Source organism: Netta rufina (assembly GCF_964035555.1).
Source record: "Netta rufina genome assembly, chromosome: 6".
Classification (NCBI taxonomy): domain Eukaryota; kingdom Metazoa; phylum Chordata; class Aves; order Anseriformes; family Anatidae; genus Netta; species Netta rufina.
The window spans coordinates 7,743,986-7,771,493 of NC_140129.1; the positions used below are offsets into that span (position 1 = coordinate 7,743,986).

At 42.6% G+C, this 27,508-nt stretch overlaps 1 protein-coding gene across 1 annotated transcript; it reads right to left on the reverse strand.

The window, feature by feature from the left end:
* Nucleotides 1–753: 753 nt before the first annotated feature.
* ACADL (acyl-CoA dehydrogenase long chain) lies at nt 754–16,883 on the reverse strand. Its single transcript, XM_084289188.1, has 11 exons — nt 16,747–16,883; nt 14,601–14,762; nt 12,159–12,296; nt 11,581–11,745; nt 10,568–10,634; nt 9,327–9,491; nt 8,664–8,765; nt 7,275–7,388; nt 5,123–5,250; nt 2,806–2,892; nt 754–1,119 (listed from the first exon to the last, which is right to left on the reverse strand). The coding sequence occupies exons 1-11, from the start codon at nt 16,818–16,820 to the stop codon at nt 1,026–1,028; spliced, it is 1,296 nt and encodes a 431-aa protein (XP_084145314.1). The 5' UTR covers nt 16,821–16,883; the 3' UTR covers nt 754–1,025.
* Between the last annotated feature and the right edge of the window lie 10,625 nt (nt 16,884–27,508).

The following is a 27,508-nucleotide window of genomic DNA, read 5'->3' on the forward strand; positions in this document are numbered from 1 at the left end:
GGGGGAGCTGAGTGGTGTCACTGAGGAGTAGTCGAGGTCCTCGGCACTGAGGGGTGTCACTGAGGGGGAGCTGAGGTCCCCGGCACTGAGGGGTGTTACTGAGGGGGAGCTGAGGTCCCCAGTGCTGAGGGGGTGTCACTGAGGGGAAGCTGAGGTCTCCAGTGGTGTCACTGAGGGGGAGGTGAGGTCCCGGGCCCCGCGGGGTGTCGCTGAGGGGGATTTCGTTCCCCCCCCCCAGCCGCGGCGGGCCCGAGGCAGGGCGCTGAGGGGGCTGAGGCGCGGCCCCTCCCGCCCAATCCTCGCGCCAAGCCCCGCCCCCTCCCGGACCGTTACCCCCTCCCGCCCCGCCCCCACCCAGCCCCCCTCGCGCATGCGCGCCAGCGCCGCGGGACCCAACCGCCGCCGGGCCGCGCTTCTCCCCGCTCCCCTCTCCGCGCTCCCCCCCCCCCGCCTCTCCCCCGCTTTCCCCGCTCCCCCCCCCTCGCTCCTTCCCGCTCCGCTCCCCGCCGCCCCGCGCTTGCCTCCGCCCGCCTCCTCCTCCTCCTCCAGCAGCAGCAGCGGCGCCGCCGCCTCCGGCCCGCGCGGCGCGGCCGCAGTGCCGCGGTTGAACAGTCCGCGCCCAGCTAAAGCGCGCCGCGCCCCGGGGGCGGGGCCAAGCCGCGCGAGGGGAGGGGCGGGGCCCCCCAGACGCTCCGCCCCCTTCCCCAGCGCGCGCGGGCGCGCCGGCGCGCCCGGAGCGAGGGAGGCGGGGTGTGCATAGAAAGGCTTTATTCGGGCAGCGGGGGTAAGGCACGGGGCGGCTGAGAGCGCGGGGCGATGCCGCTCAACGCAGGGCTTCGTGGTCGAAGCAAGGACTCCCCAGGAAGCTGCTCCTGCTGCCACCGCCCCTCTCCTCGAGGTTCTGTCTGCTTGAAGGAGCTGGCGTGCTAGGCGAATCTCTTCTACTTACATTCGGGTGGCTGAGGTTAAGCCATGTGTTAGTATAAAAGGGGGTGGGGAGGGGTTCTGCGGGGCAAGCGCCCGCCCTACTTGTCACTGACAATGTCCCTAGCAATGAGCTCCTTCATTATTTCGTTGGTGCCGCCGTAGATGGGTTGAACGCGGGCGTCCACAAAAGCTCTGCGGACAGGGGAAAAAAAGAAAAAAGATTTAAATCAGCATTTCTCAGAATGTATATACAATAAAAAGAGAAATGGGAAAAATAGTGACTTTGAAAAGTGAGAAAGACAAACTTTGGTACTTTTCTAAGGAGATTCACACACATCAAGGTGTTTTAAAAGCTCTACAACACCAGACTCCTAACCACTTTTTCCCCCCTCGCTTCTTGTTCCCTCTTTCCCTCACATCCCCTGTGCATTAACTCAGCTCTGGCCACCAAAACCCCACTCACCCCCGCACACGTCCTGATCGACAACAGCACGCCTGCATAACCTCTGGGAGCCAGGTGCCTCCTTGTTGTGAAAAAACAACTCCTGCAGAGCCAACCTGATAGTTATCATGGTAATTTGCTCTAATGCCCTGGCCTGTCTGATCCTGTCAACAGGACTGCTACCAGCGCTGTCAGTTCTTTCTTTCAGGTGGGCCTTAAACACCTTGGGAGGAAAAGTGCCAATTTTCTTCCCGTCAGCCTGGCTACAGCTTTCTGCTGGTACCAGCTCCAGCTCCATGTGGGCCAGCAGCTGAAGAGCTGCACGCAGCCACATCATTCCCATCTCTGTGCTGGAACTGGCCCCAGGACATGCATGGCTGGTGACAGCACACGGGGTGACAGTGTGCTTTCCCATCCTAATTCTGCATCATTATACAGAGAGCGCAGCCCACTGAATCCCTGTAGATGATCCCTGATCCCTGTAGCTCAGTTGCTGAACTACAGGAATCGCCATCCCCATACAGACAGCCGCTGCACACACAGATAAGCAGCACTTCAAAGACACCCCGAGCAGGGCTTGCTGACCTCCCTATTTAATGAGATAGCATGCAGGACACTCGACAAAATATGTGAGCGTTAAAAACACACATTAAACAGTCAGTTGAAAGTAACTCTTCATACTCTAAGTATATTTAGAATAACGAATCTAAACCTGCTCAGTTTAAAAAACGAACTCTAGGTATCTGCTTATAACAACTGGGGCTAACCCTTCTATTTTTCTTTTAACTTCAAGTTAACCCTTCTAACTTTTTTTTTTTTTTTTTAAACAGAAGCTCTACATATCCTGTTGTGGCAATGGAATGTAGAGAAATAAAAAAACGTCTTCCTAGAGAATGTAAGAAAATGGTAAAAACTCTGTAACTGTTCCAAAAAACATAAAGCCAGAAATTGGGAATGACAAATCTCTCTACATGCAAGTCCCTCAGCTTTATCATTTAAAAAGGTACAAAAAGCTGAACATAACCACTCATGCTCTTGATTATCTTGATTAGGCAACTTGTTATTTTACAGTATTAGGCAAACTTTAGGCTGACCAACCTTTTTTCCCCTTCATGCATATATATTTAATTCCAGATAAATTATGTACAGTAGCTCGTTTTCTTTTTTAAATACTTTTTTTCCTCCCTATTACTCCTACAAGGAGAACTTCTGTTTGTGAAAAACAGGCAATTGCTCAACAGGTTATGAATTATTTGGAGGATCAAAACAAAGCTTTCCTGCAGACATCTGGACAGAGGATTGCCTTTCAATAAACATGATGAAAAAGGAACAGTAAATCAGTACTAACACAAAACAACTGACAAGTAGATGTAAAAGTGCCTCATTTTACTTTGCTAGTAATCCTTCATCATTCAAGTCTGAAATCTTACACTTACTTTGCAATTGGATACTCCCACATGTACCCCCAGCCACCGTGCAGTTGCACACACTGAGTAGCTACACTGTTCTGGAGATCAGACGACCTTAAATGATCAAAAAGAAATTGGTTGTTAGAAGGATGTATGCTGGGAAACATTACCAGAGACACAGAGAAGTTACCAAGACAAAAAGATAGCCAACTTCTTGGCTATATTTCATAACTGATCTAAAGCATTGGCCATTAAAATACTTTAGATTGTGAGGGCTATTTTCTTCCTGCGTGATGAGAAACAAATACATTGAATTGAAAACCATTTAAGATCTGTTCCCCTTACAGAAGAGCTTTCAGAGAAGGAAAGCGTTCAAGACAAACAAACCTGTTTACCTTTCTCACAGGCTAAGAGACTTCTTTTGTAAAGCAGGTTGGTATATTCTCTGGTCTTATCCTTCAGTTGCATCATAAAATTTAAGAACACTGCAGGCTTTCTGCCCCCCACCACCAACATACCATGATGCTCTTTAACTATAACCATTATTAGGGAATGCTTTATTTTCCCATAAATATTTTACAGCTTTAAATTTGCAAGAATACTTCAATTCTTAAACAGGATTGCTCACTGCAAAATATTCAATAATTTTATTATCTAAAATAATTTTCTTAAAGCATTCAGTTTTGCAAGCCTTCCCTCTAGAACATGAGGGATAACATGCCCTTTGAAGTCGATGTGCTGCATCTCTCAGCTTCTGGCACGCTACATACTTCATGTTATTTCAAACAATCAATGAAAATCAGACATAAGAACCCCTAGGATTTTAACTGCACTAGAAGTTCAAGCTAAAGTTAAATGACCTGGGGGAAAAAAAAAAAAAAAAAAAAAAAATCAGTTTCAGAGTGATAACGGAAGTAAAGACGATGACCACTGGAGTCAATTGCTTTTCATGGAAAAATGTAAGAGGAGTTCTTTCTCTAAACCAACCCTCCAGCTAGGTTCTTACAGTTTATTATACCAATTTTAGACCTGCAACAGTGAGTTACTGCCAACTGCCTTTAAATGTATCTCCAAATTTAGCTATATAGTACAACTGGCCACCACAAAGTCTACAGACCTTTCACCAGGTATCAGGAGAGAGACACAAGCTACACTTCAAAATTCACCCAACCTCTAAATCAAGACATCGACTCGGCAAAAGTTAATAAGCAAAATCAATGGGAGATAGTCCCCTGGAATATTAGGGAATGAAGCAGTTCTACTTTCAAGCAGTTTCTAGACCATCTAAGAGTGCTATGGAAAGGAGCCATGGGAACTCTAATAGGGAATGGGGAAATCCACGACAAACTGTGGCACTAACACGTGAGTGGATAGGGGAGTTTCAAATTCCTTACTTCCTCAACAGATTTTTCCAAAGCAAGTCTGCATCTGACCTGGCACTAGCTGTTTCTTCCTCCTCAGAACTGAATGAGTCTACTTACGTACCTGTTATTTCTAGGTAAACAGTGCTAAGAATAGCATTCAAATAAAATCCTTACTTTCATAGTAGGTATTCTGACTATATTCCATCAGCATTTTCTGCTTATTAACTCTACATTTACTTTTGAAGGTCTAGAACCTGTAAATCTCTATTTTCTATAACATTTTTTGTTAATGTCTGGCATGCTTTTTTCCTCTTATCTTTACAACCAAGATAAAACTACACAGATTACAAATTCATGTGCCTTATCTTAGATGCCCCTACTCATCCAGATTTCTCTGGTTAAGCCTAAGTTAACAGATAACACCATCAAATACAGGGAGCAGGAGGAGAAGTTCTGGCTAATAAAAGAAAGAACTGTTTAGTCTCAATTGCAGCACTGGCTGTAGCCAACTATTTCTTCCCAAAACCAGATAGCTTCGAAAAGTAGCTGGGCCAAACAACTATTGCTAAGTAATGCTAACTGAAAAGTATTCTGTATCATATGAGCTTCAAATTAACTTGTGATTAAGAAAAAGAAAAAAATGATTTGTTATAGAAATATGTAACTTTTTCTAAATACCAATGAAATGCTCACTTTTAATTGAGGCTGAGTCCTGGTCTTAGTATTAATGGAAGCCTATTTTAAAAGCATGCTATTACTTTAAAATTGATTTGTTTTAGCAGCCCTGGTTTTCAACATAACTCACTGTTGTTGACTACCTGATTTAAGTTAAAGCTAGTGGCCTCTACTAGAAACTGACAATGTTATTAATCAGACAGTAATTTTATCTTTTGTTCAAATATGAGCAGTTCAGCGTTTTTATTATTAGACTCCCATTAAGGTTATACAAGTAACATTTCCAGATTACTTCAACCACATACCAGTACTTCGCCATAGAAGCTGTGGAGGAGTCCAGGCGTTTATCTGCATGCAGCTGCAAACAGTTGTCCAAAAAGGCTCGTCCCACACAAATCTGTGTTTTCATTTCTGCCAACTTGTGCTGTACAGTCTTATTTTGGGAGTGGACGGATAAGGCAGAGGAAAGAAAGAGTAGAAGTAGTACTGTTTTTAAGCTACATTTGAAGTAGAACGGGAAGCATTTTCTAGAAGCATTCCTGTAAGATATCACTGTTTCAAAACAGTTTGGGCTCTTTATATTTAAATGTTTTCAATACAATTACATCTTTACCAATCTTATTAGAGACATTTACTGCTCTGTAATCCTCCAGACCAACTCAAAACATGGCATTATGGGGAAAACCCTCCAAGAGCCTGAAAACAAGTTCCCAGACAGCACAGAGTTAAGAGGTAGTGGGAGCTGTTACTCTCTGCTCCCCCTTGTGGGAGCATGTATTTTCCCTCTAGCTGTAACATTTATTTCATCATACATTGGATGCATCGTCTGAGCATTTAGTTTTTCAGAGTTTAAGCGTTGCCAAGAGATATGCAAAAACAAAGAAGTTTTTAGACCAACTATCAGAAATTTTTCTGACACACTGGAAAAGGCTTTCTAGATGGAAAAGGTAAAATCCATTGCTAAGGATACCTAAAATCCAGTAAGGCAAGTATGTCATCATCTTGGAGCAGTTCTGGTAGGAACTGGATCAAAACACCAAACAGGAACAGAAGTTTTGCCCGATCTCACTGTTCTAAACTTTTATAGAATAAGTCTCCTTGCTTCCCTAGACAATTATTATAACTGAGTCCTGCTACAGTACGGTATTAAAAAAAACAAAGAATTAGGCAAGTCAATGCTCTAATTAGAACAGATTTTTGATTCCATGCACATTTAAGTGCAAAAAGGAAACTGAAAAGGTATGCAAGAATGGATTTATTATTTTTTTTTTTTTTTTGACTCAATTTTGGCCTCCTAGTGACTGGCAACAGTTTACCCTAGAAAAACGTTATTTTGGAGGTCTCTGAACAGTGAACTACTACAATTAGAAAGCATTCCACACCTACATAAACTTTAAAATACATTTATTGTGTTAAATCTGCTCCTTGCACATACTAAATTCCAGTATTTCTGAATACTCGGTTCAAAAAGAAATGAAGATCATGATTTCCAGAAAGATACCTCCCATTCCAGCCCTTCTGAAGAGCTCAGTTCTGCTGCTATTCCCAGTAATTAGGTATTTGATTTTGACAAAGAAAGACAAAATCAAAATATTCAAGTTGCAATTATCTCTGAAGCATATGAAAAGAAGCTAACATGCTCCAACAAGTAGTAGTCACTCCTATCCTACAGATGAAATACACAGGAGCTTGGTCTGTTTCAGCCTTAAAAGATAAAAAGTTTTCAGGAAAATTACATCAAATGTTGCTTTCATGTTATTGGGCTTTCTGACAACAGCCAAATAGCGTAAGCACGCCTCAAAATACAATTTAACTTGCACTGTCAAAAGTGAGCTATACTCCAACAGTAAATCCAACAGTTTTATAATGCTATCACTTGAATACCCAGCTACCTGGTAGCTCAGGAATCTTGTTACTACACCCATAAAGCTGAATACAAACACCTTTGCAGGCACTCAGGCAGCAAGGTCACTGCTTGGGGACCCTGAGCATCACTCTCATGAAGATCATGTTGCTGCAATGCATTATGTGCAGTTTTGCAGTACCTGCACATGCACCAAGCTCTTCTGCGGTCTGTAGGATTCCAGGCATATACAGGAATCCAAGCAGGTGTAATAAACCTGGATTAGGACCTCTGATGGTAAAAATGCAAGACTAAATGCAAAAAATATTTTTACTTCATCATCAGCAAAAAGCCAGTATAGTTTCTACTGCATATTTCACTTCCAAAAGCAGTACTGCTGTAGGGTACCTTATTGACTTAAAATACACACATTGCCTTTTAGTGGTTTTTAAAAACATTGGGCATGAAAGAATCAGCCACAGCCCAAGAGTGAAGCTCTACAAGCAATCTTTTGGTAACAGTCCAGTGACTTTCACTTGCTCAACATTACACATATGAATGTATACAAATTCCATTGTGCATCTGGCTTTACAAGTCTTACAATTTAAACTCACCTGTAAGTGTGCAATCGTCTTCCCAAAGGCTTTTCTTTGCTTCACGTAATTCCTTGTCTCTTCAAACATGAATTCACAGCCAGCAAGAGCCATATCAGCAATTAACAGTCTCTCCTTTAGAAACACAAATTACAGAATCCAGGGGAATTAGTCCTACATTTCTGTGCATCAGACGCTCACACGTAAATGCACAACTGGGAAACAGATGTTCAGTGATGTTCATTGAGAAAGAGGGGCAGAAGTCACACTAGGGATCAAGCCAGACACTACATTACTGAAATTAATGAGTGACACAAACGTCGTGATGCTTGAAGTCCACTTTTAAGGCTTGTTGGTCATTTTGCTGACAGAACATCATCCCAGAAAAATAGCTACACGTCAACCATAGGACTCCGACTGACTGAAAGCTGCACGTTGATTTATGCTTAATTATTAGTTTTCACAGCTCAGTTAAAAAATAATAATAAAAAAAAACACAAAAACAAAATACACTGTGTTTACCTATTTCAATTGGACAACCTTTGAAAAAAAACAACAAAAACCTACAAGAACACTACCTGTTTTTCCTTCCTCTCATAACGTGTTGAGAAACAAAGTACAGAACGATTACTTCTAGCACAGGTGAAGTCATCTTATGCATCCCATTGAATCTGTGAGTGCACTTTTTTTTAAAGCAGTACATTTCCTTTAATCAGGTTTCATATTTACTCACAGCATAAAATTAAATAAACATGATCTTTACCAGATGAGGCAAACAGTCAGTTTTGACAAAGCACAGTTGTGTTTTGAAAAAAAAAAATCGCATTGCCTCTTTGTCCTCCCAAACCATTCCAAAGCTTCAGTAAGTCAAACTGTGTTATTTTCACTAGCAAGACATTTTGGTAACAACTTCTCTACTTTGCTATATGGATAGAAAAAAAACCAACTTGTATCTTTAATATGGTTCTGCAATTAGAAAAGCTAGAACAGCAACACTTGGTCTTTCATTAGAGAATGCCAAAGTCATGAGAGCTCCAAGCTGTATGTAGTCTATTGAGCAAAATTCCATACTTCCATACTAGAAGTGTATGAGAAAACTGACATGTTCTTTAAGATAATACCCTATGTGCAGGTTCTTCAATAACTGTGATTCAGAGCTCTGGCTTTGAGCTGGTGGGATGTCAAGACTGTTACTAATGCCCAAAGAACCAAACATTTATCCGTAGAAACTGTGTAACTCAGGTAAAAAGCAGTAGTATCAACAGGACGCTGTTTACAGACATCCCAATTCTGAGACAGATGTGGCTCTCCAAGACGAATCATCTCTAAGATTAAGGCAGATTCTTGCAATGACAAAAGTTGGGTCTCTGTATTCTTCCTAAAGACAACAAACACTTTCATTCCTCTTACCTGAGGGAGCTCTGCCATCAAATAATAGAAGCCTTTGTTTTCTTGTCCAAGCAAGGCACTTGCTGGCAACCGCACATCTTCGAAAAACAGCTCTGCTGTGTCCTAAGAGGATTTTAAGTGCAAGGGTTTTTAGTCTGACATTCTCATCTCTTCATTCCACTTTTTTTGCACCCCATTTTTTCATGCTACTGCATTAAGTCATAGAAGAATTTAGGTTGGAAAGGTCCTCCTGAGGTCACCCATATCCTACTCAAGGCAGCTTCAGCAACGCAGACAGCTGAGGGCCTTATCCAGTTACACTTCCTGAAGCACCAACGTAGAAATTTCCTCAGTGTAACCTGTGTGCCTTGCTACCCTTTCACTGTTCTCCTCCATCTCTACAGACACTGTTTACAAAGCTAAAGACAGCAACATGATCCCATCCCATCCAAACTTCAGAGTGAAGAAATCCAGCTTTGTAACCTCTCCTTGAACATCATGTGCTTCAGACATCCATATGCAAACTCAGCATACATACTTTGGATGTATATTTTTTGTGCTCTAAAGCCCAAGAGTTAAGATAACAGCACAGTTTCATTCTATCTTTATTTAGCTAGTGCCAGGAATTAACCAGTTTTAGAATTCCTCCAAGTCTACTGTGGGTTAGAGGTTGTATTAACTTACTTGAGCTTTCAGGCCAATCTTGTTCAGCTTGCGTCCTTTGATGAAACCTTTTGTTCCATTTTCCACCAGAAAAAGGCTGATTCCATGAGCAGGAGATCGGGCTTCTCGGTTTGTAACTGCAACCACAATCACTACATCACTCATCCAACCATTGGTGATGAATACCTGTATAAGGAAAAAAAAAAAAAAAAACAAAAACAAAAACTTGCTTTAGAACAAGGTCTGTCAAAGGGAAGGATTAGTTTGAGAGGTATGGTTAGGATCAGAATTGTGAAGTTAAAGAACACAAATCTGTTTCTTTTGTCTGTCCCATGATAAAGACAGAAAGTGCTTTCAACTGTAGACATCAAATTAAGAGAGGTTCTCTTTTAAAGAAGATGAGTTAGCAAGGTATAAAATATAAACGTTATTAATGGTTTCTATTAACAACTGCTTACTACAGTTCTGCAGAATTATCCATCCGCCTGCCATGACTCATCCTAACTCCACCAAAAGAAACGCAGTCTTGACTTCAACTACACAGAACAAGGGAGTATTTTTTTAAACACCTACTGTAAAAGTTTGTTTGCATGCATTCTCACCACCTGAAATTCTGCTAAGGCCTTAAGTCTCTGTCACTACTATGATTCCAACAGGGTTACAAAATAAGAGGACAGAAAGATGAAGCTTTAAAAAAACCAAAAACAACCCTACCACACACCTGTTGAACCCACACTTCTATTTCAACACTTTACTTCTGCCCTCTTGCTTTCTTATTATGGGAACAAAAGATGAGGTTAATGCTGCCAGCTTTGTAACAGCTTGACAGCATACACTTGGAATCTAATGCAGTGGTTTTGTCTTTCTAATATGAGCAGCAGGTTCCTGAATAAAGATTCCACAGCTTGCATTTTAACAAGCCACTCAGGCCACAGAAGATTTCACATTGGTAACACACATATTTTGTTGTTCAACCTCAGCACTGAGAAATAACCCTGGTTCTGATTATACTATGCAGGACTTCTTCCAGTTCAAGAAAAAAGAAAGCGTTTAGATATGATTTAAAAGCTACAAAACTACCTGCTGAAACCCTTCCATAAATTGGTCCATTAATTGCCAATAGCAAAAATATAAGTCTTACTAAAAAAACAACTGGAAAAAAAAGTGGAAGGACTAGGAGGAAACACTGATTCCGGTGTACATCCCTCACTGAGTGCATTCAACTACCAAAGGCTACAAGTGGCATAGGTCTGCTCACTTACCTTACTCCCGTTAAGAATCCAGTCACTTCCATCTTTTTTTGCATATGTTCGTACTCCTTGCAAATCACTAGAATGAAATTCAAAAGGTCCTTCAAGAAACCATTCCAGAAGTTGCAATTTGTCTCTTAAATTCTATCCAATATAAAAGTAGACTTCATACCATCCCTACATGCAATCAGTGAAAATGCACAGGATAATGGAACATGGTGAAATGGTTTGGAGTGTAACAGAAACCAAAAGCCTACTGCACAAAGGGATGCAAATCTAGGCCACTGTACAGGAGCATGAGGTGGTTTTAATGTACTGGCTTTTGGGAGGTGGTAATAATCAAGAACTGACACCAATGTATCAGTAATGGGTCAGCCTCCCCTTATGCTGACATGCTTCAGAAGACAAATGCCAGACAAAAGGACACCTTCTGAGCAGGCTCAGTCCTAACGAGGAGGCTCTGCAAAAAAGCTGTTGGCAATGCCTACCAACTGGAGAAGTGTGACACCAAAAGGTTTTGCTCTTCACCTGTTCCTCTGCTTTGGAAACTGGCCTGATCAGCTGTGTCTACCCAAAACATGTGCTGTCTGCCCTTCAATAATGACAGCAAAGGAAGGACACTTCTGTTTTTCAGAGGGGAAAAAAAACAATACAACAACCTGTTTCAAACCAAATCTAATACCAAAGAAGTCAAGACTTCTTTGCTGATGTACGTGATTTTCTCCTTATTACATTTCATATTAAAATTATATTCACATGACAAGCAGATTATTAACTATAAAATCATATTATAAAAGCAAATGCAAAGCATATTTGCCGATGGCAATACAATAAGGAAATGCTTTCTAAGCAAGAGTATTGAAATGACAAAGCTGTAATCTGTAAGTCTGAAGTCCTACCTATACTAGGTTGTTGTGTAGTTACTAAGATGACCATATAACCAGGATGTTTGTGAATTTTTTTCCACTGAGAAATCAGTAGACTGCACATAACATTATGACCATCTGTCTTTGTTTTTAGCTTACCTGCCAGCCCCAGGTTCTGTCATGGCAATGGCACCAATACACTTGCCTGCAGCCATTTCAGGGATAAAGCGCTTAATCTGTTCTTCAGAGCCATAGTTTGCAATGTAAGGCATGACTATATCTGAATGAAGGCTGAAGCCTGGGCCAGTGCAGTTAACGTACATCCTTGGAAAGTGGAGAAAAAAGCAAAACAGTTCAGGCAGAAATTTAAACAGTGAACTTGACAACTTTACAACATGGCCCCAACACTGAAAGAAAGCCCGACCCCACAGAAGTCTCATACATAACCTGAACACGTGGCATTTGTACTGTTATTTATAGAATGTATGTTCACAGCCAAATTGTTGTATGACCTAGAAGACTAATGAAAGTGCTTCCCTCGGTCCTAGCAGTAGAGCACAATGACATTTATTACTTAAACAATTATCTGGAATACTTAAAGCAGGAGGGACTTACATAGGTCTAAAGTATCCTTCTCATGAGAAACACTATTTTCTGTAACCATAGAGGAATTCTTATGACGAAAACAGGTTATTGATAACATGATTGAAACTGTTCCTGAAGTGTCTAGTACTTACTGTTCCTCCCAGACCACGGCAGAAGAGAGAATATCCGCTCCAATGCCTCCATGCTTTTCAGCAATAGCAACACCCAGCAAGCCCTGCTGTCCAGCTTTTTCCCAGAGCTCCCTGCTCACCTGGCCATCCTTCTCCCACCTGCAAACAGCACAAGAACAGAGTCATCCATTAAATTCCCCATGTGCTACCTCTCATTTGTCATGGCTGCCACTTCCCACTAGAGCACCTGCAGCCAGGTTTCACTGCTCAGGAGAGAGACTTTCAGCCTCAGCAATACACAAGTGGGGTGCAGAGACAACTACAATTTCCCAGCTAAGAAGTGGTGGCTTAATAACAGGTTTTCCATCCTCCAAGCCCACAAACGCCACTGGCATTCCACAGACATCACCTATATAACACGTCTGAACTCCTGTTTCCAATCTATAACCCAACATCTCTTTAAGCCTTGTTATGAAAGGCTGTGCTGCCTAGTGGTCTGAGCACTACACCAGGATTTAGAAGATTAAGCCACAACCATCTGGATAATTACTTATCTTCCAGACACTATTTTCCCCACATACAAAATGCATATAAACACATCAGTTTGTGAAAGATTTCAAATCCATCAGTGAGAACTGCTTTTTAAGAAAGACACGTCAACACATTAGCAACCTAAAGGAAGAAAAACAACAGCCTGTGTACTTTGCACTGTACTTTGGTAAATTAACGCTGCACGGTGGTTTCAAGTCCACAAATAGATAGCTAAGGCTCATCTGCTGACAGTCTGCAGATTTAAAACTACAGGAATTACTTGTTCTCAGAAAAATAGTACCTTTTTACCAAGTTCGCCAACATATTAGGAAGTTGGATGGCTATTAATGGCACAGTTTTTTTTAAGTCACACTTTTGAAATAATATGGTAGATAAATTGGATGAGAGATTCCTCTGATGCACTCACTTGTGTGTTAGAGCTATACCACAGCACTTTATCCACAGTTAATAATGTATCTTATCCCATATACACTTAAGCTTATTCCCAGAGCTTTTGCTCCTGCGCTGGAAATCTTAAACAAATCCTTCTATTGACCATATTTGCTTTTTTTTTTTTGTCCCCCCATTTTCGGGGCTATTCCTGTCTCTACCCTCACCCCTCACTAATGCTTCTTCTCACAGCCATCCATGTTCGTTGATGCCACACCAGTCTCTTCATGTTGGCTCAGCCAATTGGTATTCTGTGCTTGAAGCCTCCTCATTTACTTCAAAGGTGCGAGAACAAAATGGTTCAGAGGTCACTGAAGTGACGCAAGAACACAAGTCTGACTTGTTCCAATCTACCTAGGAAATAGCTGTCAGCAAGCTAGTACATAGATCGTAATTAACCTCACGCAGATCCAGTATCTGGCGCAGCTTTGTAAGCAGAAGTCATTCTAACAAAAGATGAAGGACAATATCTGTTTTTGTGCACAGAATATGATTATGTAGTGGAAAATCCACTTTTTCATGACTTTGAGGTCCTGATTAGAGTTTAAAAAAACAAAACAAAAAAAAAAAACTGGCAACAATCCCGACATAAGCAGTTTCCTTTGCTTCCTGCTGTTCATTTCGGCCCTGGAGCCACAACACCTCACCCACTCAGTTGTGCCATCTCGATTGTTTGTAGATACACTTTGAACTGCATCAAGAAATTCATCCTGCAGCATGACTGAAGAATAAGCCCTTCGTTAGCCCCCCCATTGCTTCTACAGGCATGTTTTTCAGGTAAAGTAGAATTGCTCAAGACAGTACTGCAGCTTAACGCTTCAAAAAAACACATGTTCTCAGTTCATTCCCTTCAAAAAAAAAAAAAAAAAAAAGTTCTCAGTTCCTTCCCATCTCACCTCCCCCAACTATAATATGCAACTAAAATAAAGGGGAAAAAAACTCCAGCTCCATTTCAGTGGAAGAATGACACCTCTACTGTGTAGAAGAGAGCACACACACTTCCACAGAAGCAAAAAACATGCAAATTTAAACCACAATATTTTGTGCAACTTTCTGGGTAATGCATACTCCAGCTTACCATCCTGCATGGACCATATCTCCAATATCCATTGCACTAATCCAGACACAACGTTAATGCTTTTTGGATGACAACATGGTAACTGTCTCCTTAACTTTACCATCAAAACACCAGTGTCAGAGTTAATAGGGATACTTTGGCTGAAGCTCTACAGACTGCATTTGTCCTGCTTAAATGCCTAAAATGATAATGGCAGCTCAGTATTCTGTGAATTTTGATTGTGTGCAACTCATCCACACATAAATTTTATAGGCAGGTTTGTTTTAATCAAGTCAATTTGAAAATAGAAGGTAAAAGAAAACAAATACCCTGTTTATTTTGTCATATTAAGTAACACCCAAAAAAGCATATTTAGAATAAAAGCAAACTATTTGGCAAACGAGAATGTTTGAAAGGTATCTTACTCTGCATGAAAAGGCAGCACTTCTTCCTGAAAGAATTTCCTGGCACTCTCCCTGAAGATATCATGATCGGATGTGAAGATCCTCCGAGTTCCTATATCGGTTAAACTTTTAGCTGAAGAGGGTTCTTGGCGCTTTGTGCCATGCTGTTCAGCGTGTGCAGGGCTAAAAAAGAAAGGCGAATACCCGTTTGAACAGTTATCCCTATTTACGCAACCCTTTTACAAGAAAGGAAACATCTGCCTGCTAAACTTAGTTCATATCACAAGTCTAACCCACTATTACATCCAAAGGATACTTGCAATAAATACCGTACTTTGTTGGGCTTTGAGACAGCAAAGACTCAGCAAGAACATTTTGTCCTTAACACTTCAAATAAATTAAAAACAATAAGAATACATACATAAGTAAGGGGATAAATATTTTCATCCTCAGAGATGCTAAAAATCACCACCTCCTCATCCCCCCATGACACAACCCCAAAAAGCAATTCAGTTCAACTTCAAATAACAAACTTTTTGAACGAGCAAAGGTTTTTTTGTGGGTTGTGATCCTTCACAACCTGTTCTTTACTGTTATATTCCTGTTATTTACTTCATCTCATACACGGTCCCCGAAGCCCCAGAACTTGGGATCCATAATGGCAAAAAATTTAAACTCTCCAAAATAAAAGTACAACGTGGATTCGCACACTCTTACAGCTGTATTAGACCCTGCATTATCATCAACTTCTGCAAAGTTTTAACTTTGAAAATAATACTAACATCCCCTAGCTTTTATTATTTTTGCATACATTAAAAGGTTAGCACAGGACTGTTAATCATCACACAACTCTTAACACCAACATCTGCAAAAATAAGGTTCTTTTATTATTAAAAAAAAAAAAAAAGGAAAACTGAAACAGTGATAGATTTCAGTAGTGGAAACCACATGAGGAAAGCATAAATAAAGTCAGTAAGGTTTAAAACTTTTCCAGGAGCTTACAGTGTAAAGGACATACCACTTTATGGCTGAAGTGAGATTTCATTTCTCACCTTTGTGTGTTGGATTCTTTGACTTGCTTTTACTTTATTGCCACAAGACAGCAGAAATTATACCCGCAGAGCTGAGCTACATTATAATGGAAAAGAGATTCTCCAATCCTGTCCCAAACTATGCAGTATCACAACCTGCTTGCTGTGCTTTCAGACTCAGGCTTCCCATGCTAGGTATACAACGGACTTCCCCAAAAAGCTGCAGCTTATTTTTAAAGCTACTTATGACAACACCGAGCTACATTTAAGACGGCTCTTTTGGCTATTTTGTTGATTCAGGGCGCACAGCCCACTTGGCATGCAGACAAGGGCTCTTCCACCACCCCACGGTGGCACAGCTCAAAATTCAGAGGCCACCCAAGGCCACCGGGGCCCTGCTGCTCCCCCTAAAATCTCTCCTGCAGCAGGTCAGCATGTCTCACAAGGGCAAGGACACGTCCTCCCTGTCACCTGCTGTCACCACCGGGACTCCGTGTCCCTGAGTGTGACCAGAAGTGGAGCAAAGGTCAGCCTCAGCCCTGCCAGCGCGCTCCCAAAGCCACTGGGGCCAGGATGCTCGGGGGGCTCGCCCGGATCCTGGCAGCCCTCCTGCGAGTGGGGCACCAACATATGTATATAGATAGACACCTGTAGATGTATATATACACATTTATATAGCTAGAGATTTGTACCTGTGCCTAAAAGTTTCCTGCTGCATGAGCACATGCCTATAACCCCTCCAGATACATACAGGATACATACAGACATGAACACTGCTCACACGTATGAACACATAAACGTACGTAGATGGGCACACACGCTGTGAGTAACCCCACAAACACTTACACACCCACCCCCACACAGACAGGAAAACACACACATTTATGCCTAAACATGCACATTGTACATCTGCCTAGCCATCTGTGCCCCCACATAACGCCCAACGAACAGACACCCCCTTCTCTCAGCGCCTCCCCAATGGGCTCCTTCCCCCTTCCAGCCCCAAACACAGCCACCCGGACACCCCCCCCCCCCCCCCACACACACACCCCACCCGTCCACGCCACCCCCCGCACCTCGAAGCCCCCTCAGGGCCCCCGGGGCCGTGCCCACTCCGCGGCCCGGCGCCCCCCTACCTGGCCTGGGCAGAAAAGGGCCGGGGGCCGGCGGCCCGCAGGAGCCCACGCAGGCGGAGCAGCCGCGCCGCCATTTTGCGCCGGGGCGTGGCGGTGAGGCAGCGCCGGGCCCCCGCCGCCGATCGCGGCTGCTAGGGCGCCTCCCCGGGGGTTGATTTTATATTTCCATGCAGAATATATAATCCCTCGGTTTGTTCTGCGGTAGCTTGCAGTCAGGGAGGCGTTGCTCCCGTCCTTGCCTTGTGTTGTAAAGGGAAGGATTTCTGGTTCCTGAAGGCTGTCGTGAAATACGCGCCTGTGTGATGAAGCGCGCTTCTGCCTACCTTCGTTTATAAACTCCTTCTAATCCATCCGTGTTCACAATAGGATTATGTTGAAATAGCTGTGCTTTTTTTAAGTGTAGTTTGGAAATCACGTTATGGAAGGAAGCGAGGAAGCAGAAACAATCGTGGCTCAGGTGAAGAGGGGAGTGGGCAATGGGGTGCAAGGGGCTGTGCACTCAGGGAGTTACTGAAGGGTTATTTGAGTGATTTCACCGGGCATGAATCCTTCCCAACCTCTGGGAGGCCTTTGATTCGGCTCTGTCCTGCCTCCTCTGAGGCAATGTCCCCTCAGGGATGGGGCTGTGCCCAAGAGCCACCCTTCACTGTCCTTCTCAGCAGCCAGACAGCTCCACAGGCCCCAGGTGGGTTTTAATTTACAGAACAAGTGTGCCAAAATTTTTGGCGCTCTTATTTTTACCTCACGACCACATCCCTGTTATGCCCTTTCTCGCAGGGCTTTGTTGGTGGCGTCCCCTCTCTCCTGGGTCAGCCACCTGGGAAAGTTTTGAGGATCAAAGAGCATCTTTCCACTCAGGAAGGAGCTCCTGCCTGTTTCCTTTAACAAAGCCCTGAAATACAAACTGCCTAGAAAAAAAAAAAAATAGCACTAATTAATGGTTGTGATGAGGATTGGGTTAAAACAATATATAGCTCCAGGCAGGGAGATTTTATATGCTTTCCTCTCTCCCCACATGGTGGAGGGGAAACTTCAGGCATTATCTCCTGGAGTCATGAGGTGGCACAAATTCGTAAGCAAAAAGGAGGTTTCAAACCCTCATATTTGCTGAGAAACAAAACAAAAAAACTGAAGTGGCTCAGAACTCAAAAGCATAGTGACACAGAAGATAGCTTTCAAAGTCGTTATTTTAAAGCTAGTAATTTACAAGGAGGTGAATAGAACATAATTCTCTGAGAGAATTCCCATGATCTGGGTGTTTCTGTACATCAGGCCATAGTCTAAACCTGTTGTGTTCTTTTTAAGACAAAAATTCCTCATTTTTGTTCAGCAATGTTGTGCCTAAGCCACACGGTGGCGCCAGAGGCATTGCTGTTGCTACTGATGGGCATCCTGAAGGGACTGTTGCTTCTCCTGGTTTTGGTCTGATATTCTGGCAATGCAGAGTTTGTGCTACCAGAAGCACCCTTACCAGAAAAACTAACTGCAGCCAGAAAATACACACCATTTTTTCACTCAGGAGCCTGATCCTGTATTATATCGGATTAGGCAGGAGAGAAGCACGCAGGGGAAAGTGTTAGTGCAGAGGGGCGTCAAGAGGAAATGAATAAAACAAACTGGTGGGAATTGCTGAATCTGGGTGCCCAGAGGTAAGATTTGAGCCTGCCTGTGAGGTCCCATCATGCCTGGAGTGCACCCCATGGACTGGCTCCAGGATGAGCGTAGCACCTTGGTCCTGGGTCTGTTGAGGCTGAGGAGATTCACGTTCTTGGGGGTGCCCTGGTCACCCTGCTCACAGAGTTGGTGGCTTTGTTGCAGTGATGAGATCTGGCAGGACAAATCCCACTGCCCACACACAGGATAAAATTATAAAAGAGCTATGAGATGGTAGCTGCTGCCCTAAGCCACAGAAAAACAAGCTTTGCCTAGGCTTCCTATGTCAGTTCCTGAGGTCAGGAAATGCCTCAGACAGTGGCAAGCAGAGTGATATTTTTCATATTTTGGGGGGGGGGGGGGAGGAGGGGGGAATAAGGGTGGTTGTGAAAAAAATGGACATTAAGAACAATTATTTTCTTTTTATTTATTTACTTATTTTCTGCTTGCAGAAAACAGGACAGAAATAGTTACCACAGCAGAGCAGAAAGTGCGGACACATCTCCGGCCTTCTTCTAGATGCTGTTTCCAGTTTGGGATAGTGCTTTAATTATCACAGCCTTCTGCACGTTTGCAGGGACACAGCACTGTGTTAAGTGACAGTGGTGTACACCTTCCTTCTGGTCTCTGCATCTTTGTTCCTCATGTGGACATAGTCACAGGGTGAGTCTCTGATTTTGATTTTCCCCCTCTTCACGGTGAATCTTTCTCTTTGTTAAGGTTATCTGCCATACCAGGAAATGGCCTGTCTGTCCATCCTGACCTGTGGTACAGGCAGCTCAGGGGAGAGATGCAGATTGCCATACATACATAGCCATAAATTCTCTTGAACTAGTAGCTCTCCTGCTCTCATATTGTGTGGCTAGTGCCAGACTTTTTCCTTTAAGACTCCAAACTGCTAGAGCAATCTGTGTTATACCAGTAAGCACTACAGTCCCCAGTCATACACAGCATTAGTATCACCACCTTTCTCATACCATAAGTGCTGCCAGCATGTCATTAAAGCACTGATTCAGGGGGCTCTAACACAGTGTATTACTGCCCTGATCTGAGGACACTGTGACATTTGGGCTTTGTTGCAATTTGGTTTGGCTGAACCCCTCTTTTGGGTCACTATTTATGCTCTTTTTTATGATTTTCAGCATTTATAGGTCATTGCTACAGCTGGAAAGAACCCATAGTCTCTTCAGTGCCTCCTTTTTTGGGAACAATGTCAAATGTATTTACTAAAAAGAATGTAATTTAAAGCATTATAATGCTGAAAAAGTGCATGGGGCCTAGCAAAATGCAAAACTTATAAACAAGGAAGTTGTAGGTTACCTGGAGAAAAAGTGTTCAGGTGGAGATCTGTGGGTAAGACAGATTAAATGAAATTTGTTCTGGTTTTGGTCAAAATGTTCCTATTTTTCATCTGAGGAGTATACCTTCTCCAGATACAAAGCCTGTGCAAAGCTTTCCAGGTCTGAACAGTTCTTTGTCAGGAATTCTATTATTTTTTTTTTTTTTTTTTTTTTTTTTTTCCAGAGTTATTCTTTGCTGTCTTTTATTTCCACTGCAGGTAAACAATTATAAAAGAATTGAGCAAACAAATCCCATTGCATGCATTTTTTTTCTGTCAAATAAGCCATCTACAAGCTTCCACTTGTGTTTCTGGACTAGGACATCATTAATCCTATGACATCTGCAGCAGCAGCTATTGCTGTGCAAGCATGTTCTCCTCTAGGAATAGGTGTGTTGGATTTAGTTTTGACAACAGATGATTTTATGTGGGAAACTACACGCAACTGCAGGCCTTGAATGCAAATGTCCTAGTTTTCCTTAGAGCTTTCCCTGTGCAATTGGCATGTATGTGACTTTTAAATCATTTTTGATACCCAGTTTGAAGTGGAGGAACCACTTGCAGGCATGTTTTTCACAGCTGATCAGTCATTGAACAGAGGCCTTCAGACAGCAGGTAAACAGTGGGTACAAGCCCTGAAGGTGACGACTTCTGCCAGAGGGCCTCGGCCGTCTGCATGGTTGGGTAACAGAGACTCCTTTTAAAAGACCTATGATTCAGTGTATTCCTCTGCCTTGCTACATGTAGTGGTGCTGCTGTTTGTAAAGTCAAGCTGCAGGAAAAAACAGAAGCTTTGAAAACACAGTAAGGGACAGCACTGAGCCCTCTCACAAAGCTCTTTATTCCCTTTCTAGACTTTCAGTCTCTTGCAAAGAGAGTGCCCAACTATTCATGTCTGATATGAATACCCTAGAGCTTTGGTTTCTGAGTAGGTTATTTAAAGGTTATGTGCTGTCTTCTTTCAAGAAGAGCCCAGGTGCCAATTTAGCATGTCTGGCCATCAGGGGACCTGCATGATCTTTGTCCAACTTTTCTATGTTGGCATTATAGCGCAGGGCAAGCTTGAACAAGATGCAGGCTCTCAACTTACGTCTCCTCTGATATGTGCCTGTCCTTAGTGAGCCTTTGCTTGGGGTTACACGGTGTTAATATGCATGTGTGATGTGATGTGACAGAGAGACTGTGGCCGATGAGTGGTGGGCCTCCTCTGGGGTGCTGGTAACCTTCCTCCGTCCCAGCAGAGCACCACGGTCAGGCTCTCACTCACTGACCACCCGTAGCATATAGACACACTGCTGCCAGGAGATCCAGCTCCTTCTCACTGGAGAGACACCACAGCCCTCCAAGACCCTTATGAGAAGTCAGTCAGCTGGGTATCAGCAAGGAGAGGGATGTGGGAATCAAGTGTGTAAGTCTCATGAGCAGAGAAGATGGCTTGGCCTGAAGATAATTATGTCCATCTGAGGGGCAAGGTTTTTTTCCTCGTGTCTTTTTATGAGAAACTTCAAACCATCATGTTTAAAATGGAGTTGCCAATCTAGGGTGCTGGGCTTGAGTCTGTGAAGACTTCTCATGCGTACATGTGCCAGCACATCTTCTAGGAGTTAGGCAGCTGTCAGCAGTTTTCAACATGTGCCGGTACTGATTTGGAGCAGGATTATGTGCGTTACTCAGAATTTTTTTTTCAAAATCATTTCTATCAGAGCTCAGGAACAGCAGCACTCCCAGTGAAGAAGTTGGAGGGGTTTCTACTGTAGGGAGAATTTATTAGGTCTGTAACCATAGAAGGAAACTTCAGCTACTGAGATGTTCATCAGTCTATGTTCCCTTTGGCACATGGCATGGGGTAAAAGTTCACAAAGATGGCTGTGAAGAATTCAAAAATTCAGCAAAGTTTGTCTCTTACTCAGATCTGTCGGCCTATGTACATCAGACACAGACCATTTAAAATTTACTTATTTTTCAAGTGACACAGATCAGAGCTGCAGTTTCTGAATGTAAAAGGCACACAATGGCATTTACTGAACACAATGGATGTTAATATGTGAAATTTATATTGCTGGAGGTTGAAAGTATTGTTGTTGTCTGAAACAGGGCTGTGCACATATGGCCTCATCTCCCAGAACTGGTTTACTGCCTGCATATGTAATCAATGGTGTATTTATACAAGGATGAAAATGTACTTCTTTGCTCTCTGTTATATCAGAACCAAGATGAGTGGCATCCTGTGTGCTGGCAACAAGCACTTCCAATAGCATTTTAAAGTGTCTCTCCTCAAGCAATATCAATGCTTACAGCCTCAGACTTCGCATTCATTATTTGTTTGGTATTTGAGGGAAAGCCGTTCCATTCGACTGCTTTAATAGTGCTCAAATAATAAAGTTAATGCTGAGATCAGTCCCATTAGCTGTTTCCTTATAAGTGCCAAGTAACTATGATGCTAAGGTCTCCTGATTCCAAATTATGTAGCTTTTCTACATAAGCTTAGGTATTTTATTTGCAGAATACATTGCAACATTTCTTGTTTTGTTTTGTTTTGTTTTTCAATTAACCATCTCTGAGGGTTTGAATGCTGTAGTGCTAACGAGATACTCAGCATTTCCTCCATTTCCTTCAGGGTCTTCAGCTGAGATCCAGCCTAACTCAGGCATTAACCAAAAATGTGCTCACCAGTTCAGTGTTAGTGGGGTGAAATGAGCTTGAGAGGTCTCAGTTGCAGCTTGTGCTATGAATTCATTCCCCTGCTTTGTGCTAATTGTGTTAGACACAGAGACCAGGAGCCATTATTTGCCTGCACCTATTAGTGCAGGCAAATAGAAAAGTAAGTTTTCTTATCTCCAGTGTAGCAAGGGGCTGGGAGAGAGTCAGTCTGTATTTAATGGAGTAGTGCAGAACTGGGATGATGAAAGCTCCTACAGACCTGCACAGATTAATGTAGTCACTTTAACATACACTGGGGAGCAAAGGATTTCTTTAACAGATGTTTCATAGCTTTCAAGAACCTGAATCAGCTGAGCACCAGTCTCACACAGGTGTAGGTGTTGGGTTTAGAGATTGCAACCATCCCATTATACCTTTCTGCATTGCCCTGTAGTGCTTAGCAGGGCTATTTTATGGTAGTAGGGCTGCAATCTGAGCTTGTGTAAGTATTGACCTCCCTTACGGGTTTGGCTTGTTACAGAACCTTAGCAAACTTGTCAAAAAAAAAAAAGTAGGTAACTCCTACTCTTTTTAAATTGTTCTTGGTATGCGTGATGTGACCTATATGGTTCATCTAATTGATGGTTTTTATTTTATCAGGGAGGTGCAAAAAATCCAGTAATAACATCAGTCGTCCCTTAAAAGATCAGTGATGGTCCCGAATTATAAAGAAATTGAGCAGAAGAAGCTTTGTTAGTTAAACAAAGGCAGAAATGTTTGTTGTTGATTAAAACCAAATTTAACTTTTTGGATATTCAGGAACATTGCAGATGATAAACTTTGGACTGAAACCAGTTCTTAAATTAATGAGGTGGTAAATAAGTGCTGTCATTTGTGTGGAGAAAAGCTTGAAAAATGGCAGTGTTTGGTATAGTGTGGAGTAAAAAATGAATCATTTTTTCTTTCACAAAGACCTGAAGAAAGCTCTTTCTTGGGCAAGCAATCTGGAGGGCTGATACTTAGGAAGACAAGACAAAACTTATTTTGTTTTTCTGACTCCAGTTTGGTAGACCTAAGAAGCGTAACAACTAAAGGACAGAGCCTAAAACACGCATCCCTGGTCTCCCCTGGGGTACTAGGTGTATGGTGTGTGTTAACATACATGCTGTTTATGGAGGGATGTGCAGTTTAGGATGTGCATGTCCTCTGTTACTAGGGTGTAGGAAGCAATAAATTCCTTTTACCTGGAAAGAGAGAATTTTCTGTTACTTTTGCTAGGGTTTTTGAGATTCAACAGGGCTTGTGTCTGCCCAAGCCCTTGGGGGGTGGGGGTGGAAAGAGTTTAATGGGGGCTGAGAGCCTTGGAAGAGGATCTTCTCAAAGGAAAGAGACATTTTATTATTATGGAGCACCAGGAAGTCTGGAAAACAGTCTGGAAACCTTGCTTGCTTTGGGAAGTGAGTCTCTAAACCACTTTGCATTTTTGTGTATACTTCAGAGTATAATTATGAATATCTATTATCATGGCTGTTTCTTTTAATCAGCATGAACTGTCTGTCTTGTAATACTTTTCATGCTGCTAAGGAAATATGTGCACGTGTCTTTATTGCTTTTTTGTCAATCTCCCTTGTACGTTTCTTAGTGCAAATCCTTTCCAGAGGATTGGCGATAGCCTTTCTTTTACAACAAACAGTTTGATTTAGGAGTGCTGCTGCCCATCATTGCTACATTAGTGAAGAAATGAAATGTTTATGGGCTAATCTATACCATCCTCCCAAACCATAGATTTTGGTAATGGAAAGTTCAGTTTAATGCTCTAATAAACTGTGCTCTGATATTCATGTATGCTGTGCCAATTAATCTAGAAGGTAGATGTGAGAGTGAAATCCTGTATCTTCAGCAATGTTTCAGTCTTCATTCTGAAATAAATGTAAGTACCTGGGTAGATGGGGAAGTGTGGCATTCTTCATGATAAAATAAATGAGAAATAATAGGTTACTAAGGAACTGTCCTTTTTCCATGAGACACTTAAGCCCTTCCTTGTACCCCTATAAAAGTCAGCCTCCCTGCTGTAAGAAGGATGCGGGTTTAAGCTACATCAGGGCTACGTGGACAACAAGATACTGCTTGGAAAAAGACTGAACCTGTTCAGTTTAAAAACTGAGATTAGTTTGAAAACCTGCTGAAGTGGAGTGGTCTTGTAATAATGGTATGAAATACTGTAAAAGGGGAGCTGTGTGGAAAAAAAGAAAATATTGCTATGGGGGAGCAGACTTACATCCCTGGATGGGTTATATTAGAGGACTTTGTTCAGTCAGGAGCCTTGTACGTGCAAATTTTTCTGCCAGAAGGAGGATGTGTTTGCTGAGCTTCCTCATTGGGTTTTCCGTGGTGGCATGTGTTGGAGCTACCTTTCCTCAGTTGTTCTGCCCTTTCTGCCTTGGTTTTGTATGGTGCCCCAGCTCTGTGGTATCAGTCACCCTCCATGGTGCTGTGTGCCAAGGGCCAGCGTTTTGCAGCTTGACCTTTCCCTTGGGATCTAGCCCTGCTCCTGAGGAGTTAAACTCAATTGCTTTGAGTAATGGAAAGTATGTTCATTAACAATGTTCTATTTAAAATACAAAGCAAATGCAACGATAGCAAGAGGTGTCAGATGACCAAGACTGAGAATCACTCTTTCCATTCGGAGCCTGAGCAGATGCAGGGCAGCCTTCTGCAGCTGCTGGGGTCTCCGGTCTCTCTCTCTGGGGTGAGGAGGAGCTGAGGAGCTCAGCACTGTGCGAGCACGTGCTGTATGGGAGTGCAGCGTGGTGCTGCTGGTGCTGGGCACATCTTTCCTCAGGAAGCAAAAAATAAGGAGAGGAGGCCTTCTTTTCAGGAGCATCCCCCAAGATCAGAGCTCTGAGCAATGCAGGGGTTACTAGCATGTGGGCAGTAGGTCAAATCAACAAGTTTAACTTTTTAATTGTTTTTGAGGCAAAGCAGAGGGTTCGGCAGCTCATAAAAAACACACCAGGGCTTTTTATGCATTTCCAAGTTGTGCTTTCAGGTTGGGTACCTGTTGGGATGGGGTTTATCAATGGAATTAAAACTGAGTGGTCTGGGTTTGTTCTTTCTCTCAGAACATTTTTTTTTTTTTTTTTTTTCTTTAAATTGTCAAAACATCTTGTTTTCATTGGAAGATGTAGTAACAATTTTCCGGTTGTTGTCACAATGGTTGAGTGAGAGTGGCTGGTTGAAGCTGTCACTAGCTGGAAGAGGCTACTATTTAAGGAGTGGGTCTTTCTTTATAAATGGTTGAATGAAGATAATCCCCAAATGTTGTCTTATCAGAATATGGACATTATTTTTATTATTATTATTATTTTTTTACAAATAATTGTTTATGTTTGGGATGGGAAACTTTTAACTACCAAAACTCTATCATAAAAATATATTCCCTGTGTAGCTCAATGAAATCCTTTCCCACTCAGAGTGTTTAGTGGGAAAGGAGTATTCTCTTTATTTTCATCTGTTTTATCTGAAAATTATTTCTGCTCTGATCTTACTGTAGTGGAGTAATGTAGGTGATGTTGTCCTGATTGCTTAACAATTAGAGTTCAGAGAAGTACTGTCGAGCTGGTTATGTCTCATAACATGGGACTGTTTTAAAAACATGATTTTTTATATATATATATTTTTTAATGGGTAGCTTAATCCAGCCTATTTCTCCACAAATGAGAAGTCATCCCATTCTGCTACTAGTCTGGGGTTGGGCCCCAAATATCTGAAAAGTTAACTGAACTTGCAGTTCAGAGAGGAACGAGCGATGGGAGTTCTGGTCCTTCAGGCCATGTCCAACCCTGGACTGGGCTGGCTACGTGACTGCGTGTCAGGGTAGTGTAGCAAGGAAGCATCAGAAGGAGCCTGACAGTGTAAATGGTGAAGTGTTTTGCTTTTTGTTTGCTTTCCCAGCAACTGAGATCCACGGTTTCCTTGGAAGGAGGAAGCACACAACATGTGTGTATGCAGTATGTTCAGAAACAGAAGGGTGTCCAGCAGTCCCTTGAGAAACATCCTTCAGGCTGAGGCCCTATAAATAGTTTGGTTAATGCATCTCATGCTTTTTTTCCTTACCTTTTTAGGACAGGCTAAGCAACCACCTCCTTTTTTTTTTTTTTTTTCTTTTCCCTTTCTATCAAGGTTTTTTCCCACTGCATGAAGCAACCACCTGTAAACTACCTGCTGGCATAGGTCTCTGGGCAGGGCTCATCTTTGGGTCTCTCTTGGCCCCATTTGCCAGCATGTTGAGGGTTTAAGTGGGAGACTTTTTTGGGGAAGCCTTGGAAAAGAGGCAGCTGCTGCTTCACTGGTTGTGCCGTGGCTTATTCTCGTACCAGCTGCCCTTGCAGCACCTGTTGGCTCTTGAATTATGGTTCTTGGGTAATTTAATAAGGCTAAGCCGGATTTTTATAGAACAAGCTGACCCTCAGAAAGGAGGGTAAGGCAGTTTTGGGAACACTCAAGGAAAGGAGCAATGAGCTACGCTTAGGGCGGGGAGGTGTGGGTAACAATACAGCTCTGAGAGCTGGCTACTCCTGTGGTTATTGGGCTCCCCAGGCCTGGGGGGTTACAGCCATGGGGTTGGTGCCCCCAGTACAGAGCCTGTATGGGCGGCTGCTGTTCCACATGTCCATAAGATTACAAATACCGCAGGTAGTTAGGATCCCTTCCTAATTGTGCTGTGGACTCACTGTTGTAGTGTTAAGGAGGAGATTTTGCCAGGAAGGGGGTGGCTCTGAATGGCTCCCCAAATTAGGGTCACCGTGGTTGGTCTTGCCTGGGATCTCAAGGCAGATGCCACCCCAGGGGCTGTTCTGGTGCCAGGTAGCGGGTGTCCTCCCCAAAACATTCAAGTGCTGATGTAGGTGGTGGATCCCTAATTGTTCCTTCTGCTGGTTCCCCCAATAAAACCCTTTTCATCCAAACTAAGTAGAGTGACCTCTGGAAGAAGTTTAAATATGTTTTTTTGTTTTTTTTTCATAAAACTTTATTTTGTGGAATACAACATACAGAAATAAATTAAGTGCTGAGTTCTGCTTTGAGTAGGTTGGAACTGCTTTAGGTGGGGGGAAAAAAGACTTTATAGCC